Source organism: Metopolophium dirhodum, chromosome 1, assembly GCF_019925205.1.
Source record: "Metopolophium dirhodum isolate CAU chromosome 1, ASM1992520v1, whole genome shotgun sequence".
NCBI lineage: Eukaryota > Metazoa > Arthropoda > Insecta > Hemiptera > Aphididae > Metopolophium > Metopolophium dirhodum.
In genome coordinates this window covers 47567534-47590214 of record NC_083560.1, presented here as the reverse complement: position 1 = coordinate 47590214, position 22681 = coordinate 47567534, and the positions used below count along the sequence as shown (strand labels likewise).

Genomic DNA, 22681 nt, shown 5'->3' with positions numbered 1-22681 from the left:
TTTTTAAATAAAATGTTATACCTTTTAGGGATATTCATATCATCTTTTATTAAAGTTTTAGTTCTTAAAATACAGCTTTACTATTGAATCAATAACCTGGCTTTTTGCAATGATCTAAAAATAAAATATGTCAGTAATCGTAGTAAAACTTATTTATAAATTATTTTAATGTGAAAATAGTAATTAATATGTTTAGTGCTTAGTTAATAAAAATTACCTTAACATTCTTATGAGAATTGACTGATGATGTTCTGCAATTGAAGTTTACAAGATGATATTTGTGAATTAACAATATTCTGGATTAGTTTCATCAGCAATACCAATTGAAAACAATTTTTGTATACACTTAATTTTTATCTAAACAAAATATATAGCCACCAGCCAATACTCGTTAGTTCTACAATATAGCAGATACCCACATTCAAGTATAAAAATGTAATGTAAGTAGTAATCACTACTTAACTTTAATTGAATAATCATATTTTTAACTGTGATGTAATATTTTTATTTTTCATTAAAATATATCAGTTAATAAATCATTATTACTTAATAAATAAATAAAATATAATGAGTGTATGATGTATAAATAAATAAAAACTTATACTTAAACTTATTCACCAATTGGTAAAACAGTTTCTATAAATAGTTTTATAACAAGATAATAATCAATAATAATGCTACACTACATGTATATTATCTTTTGGCGAGTGTATAAACAAAAAGTAACTAGAACCGTTGAAAATTGTATTCATTGTTAGATAAATAAGTTATTTATAACTTATAAGTTAAACAATTGCAAAATATATAAAACAAAAAAAAATGTACTTAACTTTACTTAAATATTTACTGTTGGAGTGATAATTATATTATAATGGAATAAATCTTGAACACTACAAAAGACTAAAAACAGCTAAGTAGATGTAATTTAAATTAATTTTGATTGTTGTCCGTATATAACCAAGTCAGACTCAATTTCAAAAACCGCAGCATCATGATCCATTAAACGATTCACATATTGAGTATTACGGAATGCAGAAGCTGGTGTTAAAACACCCCTAATACAACATAATATTTTAATAATATTTTGAAATATATTATTTATAAATAAAATGTTATACCCTTTGGGAATATTAATATGATCTTTTAATATAGTTATTGCTCCCAAGACAACCGCTTTACTAGAGAATCCATAACCTGGGTTTTTAGCTCTGACCTATAAAAAAAAAAATTCAAAGATAGGTATATAAATATTGATATATCCAATAATACAAAAGCAATAAGTATTAATAAAAATTACTTTAATAATAGTTGTTCTGGTGGCAGTATTATCTTTATGTGCAATTTCCTTAAGATTATCTTTAGAAGGATTGGCAGATGTTGTTCCGTGACCAATCAAGGTTAATGACATGCGTGACATTTCCATTGTTGTTTTATTTGGACCAGTTTTTGATGCAACTCCCATTGAAAACAAGAATGGAAACTATAATTTTTATAAATTACATACTTATTAATCTTATGAAATAATACTATTAATAATCATATCGCTCTTAAGACTGGACCAGAAATTCTAAGGGTAGCTAGGTTATACATTATTTTTTTATGATTGTGTAATAATGATAAACATTACACACTAATATCTAAATGTTTTTCATCTTGACTTCTATAGGAGTATAATATTTAATTGATTTAATGGAAGTAATTTCCTTAATCTACTTAATTTTACTTTTAATTGTTATTTATCATATTACATTATAAACAATCAACAAAAATAATAATTTATTTGTAATATTATTTAATAATATAATATAGGTAGGTACTTAAAGTTTGTGTGAAACAACAATGTTTTGGTCTATCGTCTGGGGAGGTTCTTATTCCTCACTGGCACGTGCCATATGAAAGAAGTTATAAAAAAAACTTTTTGAAGGGTCTTTTATTTTTTTAAATATAGGCAATTTACCTTTTTTTAAACAAAAGCTAACCTACTACACATTTTCTGAAGCAAACCTTCAAAACTTTGAAACTTTTTACTATATTTCTTTCTTTATTTTAAAGCTATTTTAGTGTGCTATCAAGTATTAACTAACTTACACAATTAAACCAAAAATGTAAAAAAAATTATTTGTATTAAATAAAAAGGTGAAAATAATTGTAAAAATGTACCATTTTTGAAAGTAATGAAATAATACAAAATATAAGAATTATTTTTTGATAACTTAAGGTATACTATCATAATAAGACGCCAACCAGTAATTTCCCTCTGGGACTCATTATATAATAATTATTTGTTAAGAAATAAAAATATCACAATTTAAACATTTAATGACCACAGAAATATATTGGGTCACATGACCTTAAGACAGCTCTACTAATAAAGATTATCTTACTCGAACAAAGAGAATTCTAATAGGTTCAAGTGCGGCCAAGATAGACAGTATTACGTAAAATAATGAACCAATAACAGCTGATATCAAAAAACCAAAAACGTAATAGTTTCGAACATCAAAATTGTAAGGCAAATTATCAATAGTTTTGGCATGATGTATTGATCTAGCAACAACAGCTTGATCTGGTTCTGGAAAAGCCAAGCACCATTCTTTGTTGTCACTTTGCATACTGGTTTGCCGTCTATGAAATATCCTAAAATTAAAAATCTATTAGTTTTGTATATGTTTGGATTAATTATTCAATAAGCATTCTCATGCAAAGATAATAGTATTTTACAACTGAGACAAGGAATGTTTCTAGGGCAGTATCTCCAATGTGTTAGGTAACTTAGCTTAGATAGCTTATTTATATTAACCACCACGAGCAAATACTCTATATGGCTGAGGAATTCAAACTTTTTCAATGATTTGAATTGATTTATTATCAAATTGTTAAAATTGAATATTAAAATTATATCTAGGGACCCAATTTATTTTTATATTTTTTGTTGTATAAAACCAATATTTTGCTTGGATGATTAACACAGAAAAAAAAATATTTTTTTAATTAAGTTGTAAAATATTAAAACACGAATATTTTGTAAAATAAAACATACTTGGAAACATTTGGTTTTACTCGAGTTATTCCCATTAACTCATCTAACAGATTTCTGTAGTGTAGTCTTTGTTTTTTAGTAGCCAAATGCAATATAGTGCTTATCCAAGTACCATCATGTATAAAAGTGCACTGAAATACAATCGCAATTAATAGGGAATTAAAAATTCCAATAAATTACAAAAAAAAAATGCATGTATAAAATCTTAGTTAATGAAACTGAAAGTTAGTTTTTATGTAATTAGATCAACTTAAACACATAAGAGAAAAAAGTATTATTATTTATCAATTATTATTAAAAAAAACATGTCAATAAAAAAAAAATGTATTACTTACCATGGGAAATATATGTACGAATGAACTGGGATAAAGGTACATGTACACGTCAACATTCTTCAATTCACCTGAAAATAAAACAATCATGATTCAGGCAACTATATTATTTTTTCAAAGTGTTTATAAACTGTAAATATACCATTAAAATGTTTGTATAAAAATTCAACACCAAGGTCAGAGGGTACACTAGTCATACCAAGTGCACTAACAATTATTGAATGGTTTTCTTCAGCTTGTTTATTATATATACATGCCATTTTCTCCATAAACTATAATTACAAATGTGTTATTTAACTGAATACAAACAATCAACAAATATCAAAATAATAATGTTTTTTGAGCATAGTTTTATTTTTATATATTTTGTTGATTTTTAAAACCACACAATAATGTAACTAAAATACAATACACCTAATTCAAAAAATACTTAACATGCTTTATACATTAAAAAAAAAAAAAAATGTTTTTAGATTCTTTAGTATCCTAATATAAAACATCAATTAATCTACAATTGAACAACCTATGTATCACTTACTAATGTTTCACCAGTTATATCTACATAATGAGTAGATGTCAAAACACAAGATTTCACTACAACTTCTCCAAATATATAGTACGGTCCAATACAATTTATAACCACAGAAGTTATTTGAGCCATTCTCATTACAGTTTTAATATCTTGTACATCGGCATAAATAATATCAATTTTTTTATCTTCATAACCATCTATATAATATTTAATAAATACATTACAAATTGCTAAACATAAGTAACAATATAATACCAATGGTTATTTCTAGACTATAATGTTTAACCATTAACCTAATCATTTAATTTAATTTAATCATTAACCTTTCTCTAAACAATAAATTATTTAATATAAACTAAAAAAAAAAATAAATACAATTAAATTGTATCCCCTTAGACATTAAAATAATTTAATTACTGGAGACAGTGCTTAACATCATTTATAGAAACGAAAAACACCATTGTTGTTTTAAAATTTAAGGATTTAAACATATACACAATGGTTTTTAACGTTCCTTAAAAAATGAAAGCTGTTATCTGTAGAACTTAAATTAAATACCTAATTATTTTATTGTAATCGTTATAGTAAAATAAGGTAACTTACCAACAGTTTTGTACAATTTATCTAATACGTTTTGTAATTTGTCAGTGTTACGCCCAGCAATAGCCCAAGTTAAATTGTATGTTTGTGAAAAGCGTCCCATTTCCATAACAACATGTTTTCCAATGAATCCCGAAGCTCCAAAAACGATTATATCGTATTTGCGTTTTGATTTTATATCAGCAATTTGTTCCTTGGCTGGACTGTGGTCAGCAGTGGTTTCCTGGTCGAGTATTTTACCTTCCATTTTTGCTTCTTAGTCCTGTTCTGGTAACCTGTAACAATATAGATCGACGCTATTATAAATATAATCCAGTAATTGTTGAATATGTAGGTACCATTACACTCGGTTAACAAAACCACGCCAAATAGTAGAAGATATACAACTACTTCACCGTGTGGCCAGGTGGTTATTAACGATCAGTGAAATCATATTACCCAAACAATTGGTGACATTACATTTAATTCGGGCATTTGGTGAATAGCGAAAAAAATTCCGAACACATGGACCACACGGTGATGGTGGATAGTGCCTAACCTCACTGGACGGACCACATCGAGCTACAACGAACGCGCCGTCGGGGGTGTGGTGTGGTGGGGGGGGGTCATGGATTTCGTCAGCCACGGTCAGCACGGCCCCCGAAAAATTATAAACGACATATTATATTTGTCTTTAAATAACACGCGGGACGCGTTTCGCGCCGTTCAGGACTTGACGTTCGAAGACAACATCACCCACACGTTACCCACAGTCAGTCTTGGCCGCCCACGGCCGACGTCGAACGCTTTCGACGAATCGTGTGCGGCGAACGGGTCGCGTCGTAACAGACAAACCACGTTAAAATGGCCAACGGCCGAACCCCGCGCGGTACTCACCTCGGACGCTGCTCGAAGCCGGTTAGCTGGGAAAAATGACGACCGCGGAAACTGTAGTGCCGGCGCTGTCCGTTCCACTTCCAACCACCGTCTCGGTACGGTTTGTTCTACGGAAACGGAGCGTCGGGCGGCAGCGGCGCGTCGAAAAACGACAGGGAACAATGCAGAAAATCGACAAGTTGCTGAGCACGACTGAGTGGCGCGTACTGCGCGTGTGTTTGGCGGCGCGTCCGGCGCGGTGACGCTCGTCGGCGTCCACACAGCCGTCACCCTTCCCGCTCGCCACTACCCAGTCCTACCTGCGGCGGCACCGCGGAACATATTTTGTGCCGGTTACCAGCATGGTATCTGTTATCAACAGCGTGAACCCGTAGGGTTATCAGCGGCAGTTGCAACAAGTTAAACCGAAGAAAAATGGCGGGCATACGAAATATCACGTTGCAATGGACCCTGCGAGTCGCGATCGAATAAAATATCTTCGATATTGTGGTCCGGACGGCGTCCGGTGGCAAAAAATTCGTCTCGGAGCCGATTTTGACCGTGGCCAGGAAAACGCGTTTTCGTTTTCGTCCTCGTTTTCGTGGGTGTATCATGAGCGAGCGATTCACTGAAAATCGTATAGGCGATGATTTTACGTCAAAACCGTTGACAATAATAAATTGGTTCGCACTTCGCAGAACAATTATTATTAACGTTGGCTCCTATCACGACCAATTAAATTATGCATAATAATACTACAATACGGGGAGATTTAATTGTTTTAATTTGTCACGGTTCCAACCTAACCAACCGACTCGTTCGGCGGCGTATATATAGCGTTTCTGGTACCTTAGACGCACTATTTCGCTTTGACAAAGTAGATGCTATTATTGTTATGTCGTATCAGAAAGCCGTTTCCTTTCATTAGCACCGCGAAAACACGTATAACACGCATGTTTTGTGTGATGCGACTCCGATTGACGACGGAATTCCGATTACCCCCGAAGTATTATTACAATAATAACAACAAACATGGCGGGCAAGAGCCGCGGCTACGGACGGCTGTTGTACAGTCGTTGTGGTCGGGTGTCTACACGATTCGCGTGTTCGGATACTCATTTTATTCGTGAACCGCGGTCAAACGTCAAACCATAATCATGGCGCGAGTCCTGGGTGACGGGATTGCCTCCACTGTCGTACATTGTTTTTTAGGAATGGGTGCTACGAATGGGCACCGCGTCGTCCGCTTTTGTCTTTGTTACGGGCCGGTCACGAACGGGCGGGAAACGAAATAATAATAATAATAATAATAATAATTACGAACAAGGCGGCAATCCCGCGCCGTCGTCGCAGTTATGTCATAATGTGTATAGAGTTTTGTGTGCACTGCGGATATCGTCGATTCCGAGGAATGGCTCCTGTCGGCCTGAATTACATGTAGTATATTTCAATATTTTACGATTTACTTATTTTTAATGCTATAGTTCGCGCTAATTTGTTTTACAATATTTCGCAGGTTGGTTGAATTAATTTTCGTCGAAAACACTGCATTCGAAAATGGCGTCAATATTGTGTGTATACACAATGTAGGCACCAGGTCTACCTACGTTAAGACTTCCGAGTACCTACCCATGCTGATAGTTGTGTTTAAAAATATTTTTACTTGTATTTTTTCAGTTTCAGTACGATCGGATTACGAGGAACCTTGTGTACAATTTACTGTCAAGCCTTAGGTATAAAAATCGAACATGTCGCACATTTTCAACAGCAAAATAATTTGGAAATTTTCGTGATTTTGACGAAATTTCGAAAAAAAAAAAAAAAAAAAAAACGTTCGACCGGGTCGATATTTTCAGTTGGTATATGAAAACACTTTACGATGAACCTAGTTTAAGATTTACAATAATTTTGACCCATCGACAAAATAATTATCGCCGTATAACACGCCTATATTATGGTGTTTACGGTAAAATAACGGTCGATTACAATAATTATTTAATATGTGTCACGTATAGATAGGTGCTTGATATAAGAGGGTCAGACGCCTAAGAGCGATCAGTTAACAAACTCAAAATTCGTACCCACCGAAACTGTTTAGAATTCCCGACATTTTGTATTATGATATATTTTTTTGCGGGTATTTGTGCACTTGGCACGATACAATATTATGTTGTGGAGGTGAACCGTCTGATAACAGCTACGTCCGGACGCATTTCTGGCGGGCTCCGGACTCGCATTTCTTATTTTCGGGGAACATCTGATACCGTAACCCCAGGACCGACGCTCACGAATCGTGATAACAATACGGTTGAAGACCAAGTTGTAGTTACTGTATTCCACGACAGTCGGCGATAGTAAAATGGACGACGGTGGTTTACGACTTCAGGTGACTGGTGCTCAGTACGCATACGCATCCACGCATATTGTAACCATTAACCAACCAATACAATAAGTACTAACCATACTACAACGGTAGGTGCGGTAAACGATCGTTTTTCGTGTCATGGCGTACCAGCTAACGCGGTGATGCATATTGTGACGTTTGATCAGACGCATTTCGATTATCAATCGGTATCGATCGTTTTTGCCGCGTATTAGACATAAATTGTTGTTAACGCCGTCATCGATCGCTTCGTGTTGATTGTTCATTGACGACAACGTTTGCGTTGGTGGTTGGACCGCATTCGCCTTCGGCCATTTTGTAATAACTAACAGTTCGACTTCGCCGTACTATATTTTAACCTCAGTACATTTTAGTCGCGTCAACTGAAAAATGTCGGCGATCAACAGCGTACTTATGAAAAAGCTTAAGATAAAACTCACCAGACTGACCCCCGAAGAAATTGAACTCCATACTGGCAAGTGAGTATAACATTCCAAAACATATCACATTTTATTTTTACTAGGCACCTATCATGGCGTAGTTAAAACTGTTGTCCGCCGATGTTCGCTTTCTTATTGATAGTTTTAGATGTATAATTATTATTATGTTGATATTAAACTTGTGGATGTGGCATCGTATAATTATCTGATAGCCAACACAACTGAATAGTATTATTAACCGCAACACCATTGCATCTTTTCACTCTTGTTCAAATATTTTCTTTATCGCTCAGAAGCTTTTGTGTGTGAGAACCATCATTTCTCCCTGTTATGTTGGACAAAAAGTATATTACCTAAATGTTTAGTGAAGACGAACGTTGTTTCCATATGTTTAATATTGACGTATAAATTCAAGTAGATCCATGGATATAAAACTGTTTAACACTATCATAATATGGATAAACTAGAGGTATTCAAACTGTGTGTCGCGGCTTTCACTGGTGTCTCGGTAGTTGGCTAAGAAAGCCGCATGAAGAACTAGAAACCAATATTACTGTAATATAGGAACAGAAATATTATTTTTAATTATTAGGTAACGTAATTATGGAAATTTGAATTTTTTTTCTAATAAATACATTTTTGTCTTATTATTATTGTTCGTATTGTATCCGTCCATCACCGTTGATTAGATAGTCGCCATTAATTTGGGTGCTATCATTATATTGTGGTTGATATTCGTGGGATGAAAAAGTTTGAATACCTTTAATATAAACATACTAACATATAGATATGGATAGTTATATAGATATGGTAGTTATGGATTATTAGTTCAACAATTTATTTTTTTTAATTTTATAAATTTTTTAGGTATAAAGCAAAAAAGAAAGCTGATTTGACGACTGATATCAAACCTAAACTTTTATTGAGAAATGATATGTATTCTGAGATAAAAAATATCAAAACGTATGTTAATATTAAAATATAATTTTTATACGTGCACTGTCTATACTTAAAATTTTTTATTTTTTTTGTTTTAGAACACAAGACACCGAGGATACATCTAACACTGGCCATGAAATAATGCCAGACATTATCGCACCTCAAAATATTCAATATGATGGCATAAATAACGAGGAGATAAACGAGGAGATGAACGAGGAGATAAATGAGGAGATAAACGAGGAGATAAACGAGGAGATAAATGAGGAGATAAACGAGGAGATAAATGAGGAGATAGACGAGGAGATAGACGAGGAGATAGACGAGGAGATAGACGAGGAGATAGACGAGGAGATAGACGAGGAGATAAATGAGGAGATAAACGAGGAGATAAACGAGGAGATAAACGAGGAGATAAATGAGGAGATAAACGAGGAGATAAACGAGGAGATAAATGAGGAGATAAACGAGTATGTCAATGTTCAAGTATAATTTTTATACTTGCACTATCTTAACTTTAAAATTTTAATTTTTTAATTTTATTGATTTAGTGCACAAGTAGATTATAATATGTATGCTGGATTCGAAGATTTTTTTCCTAGCATGATGTCCCAACAATATGTTCAAAATACCATGGATACGTATGTTAACGTTGAAATATAATTGTTATACTTACATTATTTTTACATTCAAATTTTATTTTTCCTTATTTATTTAGAACTGAATCGAGTGAAAATATCGACAACTTACCAATCAGTTACAGTCCTAACATGATGATGATAAAGCAAGAAATACCAGATGACTATGACACTTACATGTATGTTAATGTTTCAGGGTTAACTCACTATATCACTATTCTAACCTTTTTTTTTTTTTAATGTGCTCCTATTTTCTTATTATTATATTCTTTGATTCACTTAAAACTCATTTTTTCTCTTTTTTATGAAATTATAGTAATTATTATAATTTTTTTAGGAAATTTATATGGATATTAATTATAGGATAATATATAACTTTTAGGTTACTGTAGTACATATTATTTTCTTTAACACATAGTTTAAATTAAGTATTGATATGATTTGAAAACATCTATATTTTATTTTTATTTTTTATGTCATTACTTTTATCAACATTTTTAATAATTTCCGTCAATTAATATTGTTGAAAAATTTTATAAATTATTCTTTTTATTAATTTAATTTACATCTTATAAATAATATTCTGTATGCACCTTGTACTTAATTAATATCTTTTATTTGAAATATTTTATATTTTTAAATTATGATTAGAGCGCAGATTTTTATGCACTAGAAGTATCAAAATATGGCATATGATATGCAGTTAAAATTGTAAAAATACTAATAAAAAAAAACTTTAATTTTGTAATGATATGGTAAAAAATTCACAATTTAATAGTTTTTAAATTAATGACTAAAAAATAATTTAAAACAAATTAAATAACTTATAATTATAACTATAGGTATTTACTTAATAAACAAAATATTTAATTTATAATTTAATATTATTATAATTTGCTTCAATATGCAATAAATTTTGAATTTTGCAAAATATTCAGAAATATGTATTTATCATTAAATAAGTAGTAATATGAAAAAAAAAAATCTTCATTAGCTTTAAATTATTAGGATTCGTAAAGATAATAAAAAAAATGTGAAAAGGATAAAATTTATAAATATGCAATTGCATAAGAATCTGCGCTCTAATTATGATTTTTAATTACATTTATAGTAAATTTTATACTGAATTGTTCTTGAGATTTTAATACATTTATATGGTATTTTAGTGCATTTTCCCTGAAATTTCAATGTTTTTTAATGCATTAAATTCGTAGCTATAATTATTACTAAAATATGTATGCCTATGGTTACAATGTTGGTTGTTTAAAAAATATAAATTATAATTGAGATTCTGAAAATGTAATTAATAGTAAGGTGTATCATATTAGTCTAATGTGGAAACTGGACGGAGATGGTATGTTATAATGTTAGTTCCTATTGTCATAGTGAAACTATACTCTAAAAATATTTTATTTGTATTAGGTTATTGCTTAAATATGTATAGTTTTTTTAGAAATTTAAACATGATTAAGTGGGTAGGGGGACCCACATGTTAGCCTAAAAAAATATTTACAGCTTTCTCCAAAATTTGCACCTAAATAGAATATATTATAGGTGTTACTGTTATTGTAGATTTTAAAAACATTTTTTCTATTAATATTATGTTGTAAATAATAGTTTAAAAAAAAGATGAACATTTTAAAATCAGTTTAATTTATTTATTTACTTTTTAAAAAAAAATTTAAAGCTACCTTGATAATGAAATATTATTTTATACTTGCACTATCTTTACCTTAACATTTTATTGTTTTAGGCCGCAAGTAGCTGGGAGTTCACAGATGATGATAAAGCAGGAAGTGGTTGATGAAAGTTACAACTATAATAATATGTATGTTAATGTTGAAATATAATTTTTATACTTTAACTATTTTTTTTTTTTTTTAATTTGAAGCTATAGTTCACAAGATGGTTACAATATGTACAGTGAATATAATATACCCAGCACATCAAACCAATCAGCTCAAGACTTTGGTATGCAGAGCATGTAAGTTAATGTTGAAATATAATTGTATACTTGTACTAGCTTCATTATAATTTTTTATTTTAATTTTATCGATTTAGAAATCCAGAAACACCCAATCCAAATATCATCATCAAGCAAGAGGTTTTTGATGAGGGTAACATCGAAGTTTATACGTACGTTAATGTTGAAATATTATTATTTTACTTGCATTATCTTTACTATTCAAACAAAACAATTTAGTTTTTTTCTTCTCTTACTATTTTATGCATTGAAATAAATATACCATATTCTTATTCAATAATATATACCCTTTAATAATTTAAATTAAATTCAACAAATTGTAGGAATATTCTGTGCTAAAATATACGGATTAAAATAATCAAAGGATATAACAAAATATACATATTAAAAAAAAATTATAATAAATTTTTCATTATAGATCTATATCCAAGTAATAATATGTTAAAGAAATATAATAATAATAAACTAACATAATATTACCTATATTTCATATATATTGCATTTAAAAATGTTTATATTTTTTACTCAAGGTGAAGATTTTTACTTTTGTTTTGCATATTTTATTTTATTAGTTAATAAAACATTTTATGGTGCATATTATTTACTAATTTATCACAGAAAACTTAGTATTTCAAAAATTATTAACATCATTAACGTTTTAGAAAATATTTTATTTACATAATCTTTGTTGTTAGAATTAATTCCTATTGGGTATTTAATGTTTTGATGAGAGGAGTAGTATAACAAAAAAGATTCACCTGATATAGATTAGAAGCTAAAATCAAAAAAATAGACTTGACGACGAATTCAAATCTGTTTTCAAAATTCTCATCACTTCATTAGATCAATTGATATGTTTGGCAAAGAGTCCGTCAAAAATTCTATTTCGCGCGTGTGTTACGACAAAAACGGAAATCCCTTAAATGTGATTTAAATATGAATAGTATAATTATTAATTATTATTAATATTCTCTATTTATACAGGATATTTTCAAACTGTTTTTAATTTGGATACTTAGATTATTTTATCCCAATACTGAATTTTACTTGGAATAGTTAAGGGTATTTTTTGGTCTTGATTACTAGGGATTTCAGCCCCAATAAACAATTTGAGTTATTTGTGACTATACTATTATTTCAATTTTTAAAATATTTCCTAAAAAATCATAAAAATTGCATATACATTGAAGGTATTATTAACAAGCATATTAAACTGGGAATAATTTCAGATATTTTGCTGTTATTGCAAAATCTCCAGTAATGTATATAATTTTACCTTAATCTATGGATTATTAAGAAACCTTATTATAAGAAATAAAAATGAATACATTTAAAATCTTCAATTGATTATATTATGACTTTTATAACTTTATATCTTACAGTTAAAATATTTGAATATTTATACTTGTATTGTATTATAAAAACCAACTCGCTTTTATATAAATACTTTGAACTGTTTTTAATTATAATAAAATAATGTTTAAATTAAATTAAATTTGTTGTAATTTTATTTTTATCACCGATGTATACAATAGTTTTTTTTTATTATTTTTTAGTTAAATTTAAAATATTGACTGCTTGTAACATTTAAAAGTTCAAGTGTTGTAATGAAATAATTTAATATTTTTACATCACGAATTTGGGTTAAAAATAAATCATTCTGATATTTTCATATAAATGTTTTTAACTTAATCATTACTATAAATTAATATTCTGTGTATAATCATAATCTATGGTGGGTATCACTGATTGGACAAATTTCAAAAATATAATTAAGTACATATGTACTTTTAAATGTTTGCTTCGTTTTTTCATAATTTTGATCAGTTTTTTCATAACTTCTGCGTGCCTGTAAACAATATATTATAATCACTGATTAAGATATTTCTCATGACAAATTAGATAGGTATCATCACAGTTGTAATAGTTTTGCGCTGTATGCAGCTCTGGCCCATGTCGTAGTTCTCCACTTTTAATTGGTTGATTTTGTTCCATGTTATATAAGTGTGTACATTGTACATGATTGACAACCAATAAGAAGTGGAGAACAGAGGATGCGACTGTGATGGTACCTATCTCATTTGTCATGATATTTCTTACTATAAAATTATCATTAAAGAATTTTTGAATTGTTATGTGATGTATAAAAGTTTATAAAAATAATAAAACATTATATCAATTCTCAATACTCTCAAGTAAATGGTCAAATTAAAAACCCTTTGTCTATTAACCTAACCATGTAACACCAACCTAAAAAAAAACTCATCTTTTATACATGTATCACCTTCATGCTTGTAGTGTAACAAACTTGTGGTATAACAAACTAGCAATACTGCAGTATAATAAATTTCTACTAATTAATTATAATATGCATACTTGCAGGGATGTATTGAGGCCATCAGCGGACCAGGAATATGAGGATGGGAGTCCATAGTAATAGTTTTCTTTGCATAATCCTGGCTCACATCTTCAAACATTTCTTCCACACTCAATGGATTTTTATTCTAACATGTACAAAAATATTTTTTTTCAAAATTAATTAAAGAGTTTATAGTGACTAAGATATAACAGTTTGTACGCTCATAATTTTAATACATTTTATATATGAATATTGTTGAATACTTACTTCATTATAACCATAAATCCACAATCTTGGAGTTTGATAAAATTTATCATATGTTATATGTAAATCATAAGTTCTGGTTTTTAATATTTCATCAATAGATGTGCTTTTTAATTGTTTTCTTTCATTTTGTGTGGAATAAACAGTTGCCTTAAAAACAATATCAATAATAAATATTTTGATATTATGATACCATGTAAATTAATTTAAAAAATAAAACTGAATGTTGTTATATTATAACATAACAGATAAAGAATATCTATTATGAACTTTAATTGTATATCTAAACTACCTCATGCCATCAAATGTAGTGGCTATCGATCAAATAATACAGAAGAGTTTTTATTATTGAGAAATAAAGTTTGCTAATTCGATAGATGATAATTATAAATTACTTTTTAAAAATTATACACAAGATTTATATGAATAACTATAATATTAACTATTATAATTACTAGTAATTCATTTTTGAGCATATTTTATGATTTTTTAATTCATTAAATTCCATTCTCTCACATAAATTATATTTACATCTAAATCATTTTTAATCATTTATTTATTTATTAATTCATTATTTTATTTAATAATTATTATTAATTAATATTATAACCTTAAAGATAAAGTAAATATTATAAGACTAGCAAATTAAGTGCAAAAAACAAATTTAATAAATAAGTTTTATCCCGTGAAAATAAATACTAATAGTCAGTTAGATAACTAGTTAGTTAACATAAATTTATTTAATAACCACATTAAAGAGAATATAAATAATTATAAAAACCTTTTAATTTGTATTTTATGCACATATATTTTGATTTTTCATCTTCTCAACTCATTTCATTCAAGAAAAATTTTATCAATAATATAACCAAAACTAAAAAATTTGAACATTTAGAAAAATCAAAAAAAATCTTAAAAATTGATAGAGAAATAGTTACCGAATCATCTTCCAGCATACCACTTTCTACAAACGCGTCCATATCTATTGCTTCACCTTCGTCATCATCATCATCATCACCTATACTACTATTTTTAGTATAGAAATTACAAGTATTCATAATTTGATTTTCATGGTTCACAATGTTGGAAAGTTGACTACCTATATTTTGACCTTCAAAATGTTCCTAAAAACATAAAACAATACATTTTTTTATATTGATATATTGAATTAAGCTATACATTATACATTTTAAACCTTTCTGTTTTCCAATAAACCACTAGTTACAAAAATAATTCCTCAATACAAGTAACTTAATACTAGTGAAAAATTAAATTAAAAAATAATACATTAGAATAATACAATTTTAATTAAGATTTATGAGCTAATCATTTTCTTATTTTAACTATAAGTGAGTATTACTTACTTCATGTAGTATCTCTGATATTTTTTCATTCATAGGCAAATGGGAAGAATCAAAGTGATGAGTCTCAACCCATCCTTCGGTTCCTTCTTCCAATTCAACAATATTCTCAATAATTTCACTGTTCTCAATCTAAAAATGAATATGTTAATATAATCTATAAATAAATTCAATTAAATTCTTTAGTTACTTGTTGATATCGGCGTAAACAAGGAACATTTCTTGTAATTAGATATTGTTTGTCTTTTGGCAAATAAGATTTAATCTTGCATTCATCACCACAAGCCCACTCCCAAGTTGGGCATGTATGTACTAAATGGTCACCAGCAATAACAAATTCATTTGGTGTAACTACTCCTGTATCTTTAAATTTTGATTCCTATAAAACAAATTTTGTTGTCTTTTAAATTTTTATAATGCATATATTGCAAACCTTGGAACTTAGTCTAACCAACAAATTCTGATTGCCCATTGTACTTAACTTGTTGAAATACACCTAATACCTAAAGGTTTCCAAAAAAATTCCCAAAAATCGTGCTAAACTTCACTTGAAACGTGCCTTATTTCAATATATTTCTGCAATATTTAATTTACAATAGTGATTACTGATTAGTGTTTATATGAAGTCATATTATCTTAGTTACAGCTACCATAGGGATTTGGATTTTTATTTGTTGTATCTATAAAATATACTATATTCGTATCAATAAATAATAAGTACATGAATATGGTTCTCCAGTTAAAAAAAAAAAGTCTTGGAGATGGGTACAAAACCCAATCACCCCCCTTCTATAATTACGCCACTGATAACTACTCTATTAACTATAGCAATTGACAGTACCTACATATTTCAAAAATGATTAAAATATTGCAATAAGATTAAGTATTGTTGTATAGGTATTATTTTGTATTGTTAATGAGACAATTTTTATTTAAAATTAATAATATAGGTACTCATGTGTGATTACCTTTAGGACTGGAGTCAATAATCCTGCGAATCCCAGTGCAGTTCCTTTAACGGAGTTGATAATGTTTTGCATGATTTCAATATGACTATCTTAATTTCAATTTGTCTCTGAATCCAAGAACGATTCTCTGTTCCGAACGATGGAATGAACCTAATTGCTTTCACCAGTTTCACCTCAGCAAATACATATTATATGAAAAAAAAAACTTTTAATTTATTCTATTGGAAAAAAACCACTTTTGTAGGACGAAAAAAAATGAATTAGAATTCAACATTCCTGTAGCTGTAGGGCTTGTAGTACCTATGTAATATTATTACGAAATTTGTCGGCATTCGGCATAGTGCTGACAACAACTAACAAGTCAACAAGTGATATTTTCAAAACACGTTTATGCGAACGGGCAGATGAGAGTAACAAACACGAAACGAGTTTAAGACCCTGACCAGAATGTAGCAAGGTGAAATGGTATGGTGTTCTTTTTTTATCAGTGTCGAATACGACAAAATGTCCAGTTCGTACTCTTCCAGTAGGTACCTGTATTACTGTTTAGTTATATATTTTTATATTTTATTAATATTTAATACTAAAATATATTATTATATTATTATATTTAAACTTAAGCTAACTTAACTTGCCTTGTAAGTACTCGCCACTAGATAATGGAATACTATGAAAAACAATTAATTATCTATAAATTATAATATTCAACGAGTATGGGTACGAAGCAGGGTACAAAGAGACAACGATAATATAATGATTTTATCTATAATTTGACTGTCATTGGAAAAATATTATATAGGCAGTCAGAGGAATGCTCAGGAATTTTGGATTATGGGGGGAGGGGGGATAGTTTGAAATATTTTTTCAAACAAAATATTTTTTAAATTTAGCGGTTTAAATCGAGTTTAGCGACTACAAGAATTATTCAATTTTTTTTTCGGAAACCTGTATTACAACCACTTAAGAACGATAGTGCAAAAATTAATTTCCTGAAATCATTAGTTTTTATGGTAGCTATAACTATTTTTTTTAAATTTGTTGTACCTGTCATCACCTTTTAGGACAGTAAAAATGCTTGGATTGTCTTCAACAATATCTTTTCTGATAGAAAATTTTGATTCGTTTTGAATTGCTTACAGACATTTTAAGTTTCAAATATTTTTAGTTTTTTTTCTACGAATGTCAATTAAATTTTATATGCTTGGTAAATAAGCTTGAAAATTTTTACAATGCCCTTAATATATTGTTACAATAATATTTGAAAAATATTAAAAATCCATATTCACAATTTTTTTTTAAGCATTTAAAGTTCAAATCTTGACAAAATACGTAGAAACGATGAAAATGTACAAATTATTTTGAGCTAAGAATACATAAACATATTTCTTTTTAAATCTTAGATTTGAAAATAAAATACAAGATTTTTTATAAGTTTGTCTACCTTTATCTAAAAAAAAAAAATGCCTACAAGAAAGTCAAATTAAATTTTTATGAGCGTTTGAAGTTTATGTCTTAACAACATTGGATATTCCCTCGATTCCTCGTGCAGCGATTTTCTTATTTATTTTGTTGTAATTTAAAAACGAATAACTGTAAATATAGATACATGAAAATTTGAATTTAAATTCTCATTTTCTATATCCCATAAAGTTTTGAAAATATTTTGATTTGTTTTGAACTATTTACGGAAAATTAAAAATCGTAAAATTGTAATTTTTGGACCAAAAAGTGTGAAAGTTTAATACACGGCTCCTGATATATTGTTACAATAGCAGGTTAAAAATATTAAAAATACATTGGCACAATTTTTTTTATAAGCATTTAAAGTTCGATTTTTGACAATATTTATCAAATTTTAAATAAAATAATAATGTTGTTAAGATTTTATAAAATGTTAAACTCTTATAGCTAAGGATTGAAAATTTAAAACGATGTTTCACGTAAATAGGTTATATAAAAATTACTTTATTTACAATAATATTATCAAATATACTTAGTAATATAAAATATCATAGCAGGCTGTCTGTCCGTCTTTTTTAAGGGTCCCGCTTGTGTGTCTTTAATAAGTGGCAATATTTAGGAATTAGGACCAAAAATGAATAGAATGATTTTTTGCTCAATACATAATTACACATTTTATGCAGTAGTAATGACTGATTTAATTAATTTTTTTTTGTTAGAACGAGGATGATTTACTACAGGGCAATTTGGACTTCGGTTCTTGATTATGTTGCTTAAAATATAAAAAAATTAAACCTACAAAAAATAAACAAAAAATATAAAAAATATTTAAAAAAACAGTTTTTTTTTATAGTTATTTTATATTCAAATTTGAACAAAATTACATATTAAACAACCAAGAATAACGATTTTAGTAATTTTTTTGTAATTTTATAATATTAATTCAACTTACCGGCTACCGCGTTAAAAATAACTAATAAATATAATAACAATATAAATATAATAAAAAATATATCCACACTGACAAATCGTCTCCGCTCAGAATCATCTCTGTTTTTTGTATACAATGATATCCTATTTAATTAAAATGTAATACCATCCATTATATTTGCAGTGACCCACTTGTAACCTGTACAACAGAGCGACATCCACTTACCCACCTTTTATTATTTTTATTTTTGTGTCTGTCATCACCGTTTGGGGCAGTAAAATTGCTTCGATTTTCTTCAGCAGTATATCTTGTTCGATGGGAAAGTGAATCTATTTGGTGCATTTGGGAGGTTAAAATTTAAAATTCCCAATAGTTTTCAAAAGCGCAGGGAAAAACAAAATAAAAATTAGGAAAAACAAGAATTTTAATGCAAATTGGTTTTCGAAAAAATCGATATTGGTTTTTGCTGTAACTCTAAAACAAGTGACCGTAAATATATGGCATTTTCAATATTTGTTTATATTAGCACTAATTTCTATACTTACAAGATAAAACTTTCAAAAAATATTGACTTGTTTTGAGCTGTTGAGGACATTTTCAGTTTTTAATTTTTTTTAGGTTTATTTTGACTATAAATGTCAATAAAATGTTATTTGTTGAGTCAAATAGGTTGAACATTTAATACAAGGATCTTAATATATTGTTACAAAGGCAGTTGAAAAATATTAAAAATGCATAGTCAGAATTTCGTTGGCGTAAAAATCGCAAAAATGTGCAAATTATTTTGAGTTAGAAATTCCTATAAGTTTTCTTATTAAATCTAAGATTTTAAAATGTCATACAAGATTCATTCTATGTTTGTCTACATTTATCAAAAAAAAAAATAGCAACCAGTGAAAATTTCATGTATATAGTATATAGGTACGTTAATTTATTTTAGAGCTACACCAAAAAACCAGTGGCGTATTTACGGGGGATAATATGATAGATTGACCCCCCTTGACCTTATTTTTGTTAAGTTAAGTTTTTTATTTTCTGTATTTCTCAATATGATATTACTTTTAAGTATGTCTGTTTTCTAAATGTTATAGCTGTGGACGCTGTGGTAATTGTAACGCTCTGATATACTATACGCCACTAGTCTTTCGCGGCATATATGTGACTATCGGACAACAAAAATATATGGTATAGTATGGTGTACTGTATTTTTTACTTTTCTGCGAATTATTTTTCATGCATGAATGTTTATAATAAATAGACAGTCGGTAAATAAAACAAAATTACCACGATGACCGTAGATTTACCATAGGGCGTGGGTTTATTTTTAGTGATTGAAGTGTAGTTAGTGACTGAAAAAATTGTATTCACCTCTGGATTACATGCTTTAGATGTTAGTGATAAAGAGTCTTGCCCAAATATTCATGAACTCTTGAAAATATTTTGTACTTTGCCTATATCAACTGCTACGCCTGAACGATGTTTTTCAAGTTTTTATTAAGTATTAATAAGTCTTACCTAATAAATAGTATGACAGAAGTAAATATTAATTTATCATTTTTCCTATTTAAAATCTTATATTGAATAATAATTATAAATTAAGGAGCAATTATCATCTACTTTGTTTATTAGAACCTATGTTTAATGTGTTGGCTTCAGTGGCGTGTATCATACAAAAAAATTGGTGTTGCTCAAATAATTTTAGGTGCCCTATACCCCTCATAATACTGTTATACCGACCTATAAAATTTCCTATTTTTATTCTATCAATACCCACCCACCTATATTTAAGGTGTTGCCTAAGCAACACTTGGACCCTATGTTACACCTACACGCCACATTCAGGTTGGCTTTATTGGCATGTCATCTGCATGTCACCAATAACCATGCCAGATGAGGTTATCAATGAACTGAGCATCCAAAAAAAAGAAAACTGGATTTTGTATTATAACTATTTTTGTTTATCGTATATTAAACACGGGATTGGCGCTAGTATGAATTTATAATAAATGCTTTTAGATATTATACAATATTTTGTGTTAATTCTTATTTCGCCTTGATCCACACGACCACACTAACCTCAATAGGTAACAAGTTATGGGATTATAAAAATGTATATTATGTACGTATTCATGGGTGTATTATTATATATTTCATCCCCCCTAGAAAAATTCCTAAATACGCCACTGCCAAAAACAAAAATCGATTTTATTGAAAACCAATTTTGCCTAAATTCCAGTTTGATCCAGCTTTTCCTTAATTTTTATGTTGTTTTTCCTGGCGTTTTTGAAAACTATTGGAAATTTCGACCTCCCGAATGCACCAACTAGATTCACTTTCCCATCGAACAAGGTACTGTCGAAGCATTGGCGGAAATGGGGGGGGGGCTTGAGGGGGCTTAGCCCCTCCCCCCCAAAAAAAGCCCACTAAGCCCCCCCAAACCTTCTTGCAAACATAACAATTTCGTAGTTTCTATGGCTGGAAAATTTAATGGTGTACAAGCTAAAATCCAAAACAAATATTCTTGCGCAGTTTATACTCATTGTATGGCCCACCGTGTTAATTTGGTTGTTGTCGATATGTGCAAATTTGTGAAAGTAAGTGTAAAAGAAGTATTGTAAAATTTAGTAAAATAGAATTATAATTTAATATGTTACATATTTTTAATTATTATTTAAGGAAACTAGATGTCTATTCAATACATTAGATAGTTTATATGTTCATTTTTCTTATCAATTAAATGTTCCCCCAACTTTTTCAATGGATTTCCGCCTATGTGTCGAAGCAAATCGAAGCAGTTTTACTGCCCCAAACGGTGATGAGAGACACAAAACTAAAAAAAAATAAAAAAAACACACATATCATTGTAAAATCGGACTTCTTGCGATTGTTAAAAATTCTCCTCTACAATTTTTATAATAGGTAGTTTTTCACTTTCACTGTAAACCGTTTCAACCGACATTATATTACTTGAATACGAAACCATGGTTTTTATTTGTGAAAATTCGGATACGAATACGAATATAATATCGAACGAAATAATATTCATTGCAAATATAAAAATCATTTTCTTATCTGGGTATTTATAAATTATGTACGGCTGCGATATAAATAATTTGTTTTGACTTTTGGTGCGGTATTGTCGTTTGCACGCGGGGTGGTGGTGGTATATGAACGCTGAGTACCGACGGTAGGGTACAACATGTCTCAGGAAAACAGCTCTCATTCAAACTACAATAATGAATCTAAAAAAACCAAACATTACCAAAATAAATGTGGCATTATTATCTGCGTTTGTACGTTGGATATAATAGATAAGTCAACTAGGTCAGTTTATATGATGCATAACAAATTACAAAAAACTAAATTCTTCCACAGTTCATAAAAATGAGTGTATTATAGCTATCGAAAAAAACCAACGTAAAAACACGAGTATTATTGTCATCTTTATGTTTGCAAAGTTTAATGATTGTACGACTACTGTAACCCAAATGAGAGCTATTCTACCGAAACATGTATTTGAACGGAAAATACGGGAGTGTTACGCGCTCTTAAGGGGAGGGACGTCATAGCACGCCTCACCCGCATTATAGGTAG

General features: G+C 29.1%; 2 protein-coding genes across 3 annotated transcripts; both read right to left on the bottom strand.

Moving 5' to 3' along the window:
* Nucleotides 1-478: 478 nt before the first annotated feature.
* On the bottom strand, nt 479-5721 carry LOC132937495 (saccharopine dehydrogenase-like oxidoreductase). 2 transcript variants are annotated; one of them, XM_061004317.1, is made up of 10 exons: nt 5381-5721; nt 4508-4779; nt 3911-4101; nt 3515-3644; nt 3376-3443; nt 3041-3171; nt 2385-2637; nt 1298-1480; nt 1119-1213; nt 479-1055 (listed from the first exon to the last, which is right to left on the bottom strand). In XM_061004317.1, the coding sequence occupies exons 2-10, from the start codon at nt 4749-4751 to the stop codon at nt 926-928; spliced, it is 1425 nt and encodes a 474-aa protein (XP_060860300.1). In that variant the 5' UTR covers nt 4752-4779; nt 5381-5721; the 3' UTR covers nt 479-925. The 2 variants fall into 2 exon arrangements, with proteins under 2 accessions (XP_060860300.1, XP_060860301.1); XM_061004318.1 differs by lacking the exon at nt 5381-5721 and adding an exon at nt 4843-4987.
* Nucleotides 5722-13415: 7694 nt separating this feature from the next.
* On the bottom strand, nt 13416-17220 carry LOC132937496 (ubiquitin-like-conjugating enzyme ATG3). Its single transcript, XM_061004319.1, has 7 exons — nt 16696-17220; nt 15918-16106; nt 15731-15859; nt 15305-15490; nt 14370-14516; nt 14120-14247; nt 13416-13592 (listed from the first exon to the last, which is right to left on the bottom strand). The coding sequence occupies exons 1-7, from the start codon at nt 16765-16767 to the stop codon at nt 13442-13444; spliced, it is 1002 nt and encodes a 333-aa protein (XP_060860302.1). The 5' UTR covers nt 16768-17220; the 3' UTR covers nt 13416-13441.
* Between the last annotated feature and the right edge of the window lie 5461 nt (nt 17221-22681).

What these genes read in the sequence shown, in the direction of transcription:
- LOC132937496 (XM_061004319.1), bottom strand. Translation starts at nt 16,767, where the DNA reads ATGCAAAACATTATCAACTCCGTTAAAGGAACTGCACTGGGATTCGCA. An exon ending in TATTGACTCCAGTCCTAAAG is followed by an intron (nt 16,107 to 16,695) that starts GTAATCACACAT and finishes TTTGTTTTATAG; the next exon opens with GAATCAAAATTTAAAGATAC. An exon ending in GTATGCTGGAAGATGATTCG is followed by an intron (nt 14,517 to 15,304) that starts GTAACTATTTCT and finishes ATTGTTTTTAAG; the next exon opens with GCAACTGTTTATTCCACACA.
- LOC132937495 (XM_061004317.1), bottom strand. Translation starts at nt 4,751, where the DNA reads ATGGAAGGTAAAATACTCGACCAGGAAACCACTGCTGACCACAGTCCA. An exon ending in TAAATTGTACAAAACTGTTG is followed by an intron (nt 4,102 to 4,507) that starts GTAAGTTACCTT and finishes AATATTATATAG; the next exon opens with ATGGTTATGAAGATAAAAAA. An exon ending in TTAGAATTCTCTTTGTTCGA is followed by an intron (nt 1,481 to 2,384) that starts GTAAGATAATCT and finishes TAAAAATTATAG; the next exon opens with TTTCCATTCTTGTTTTCAAT.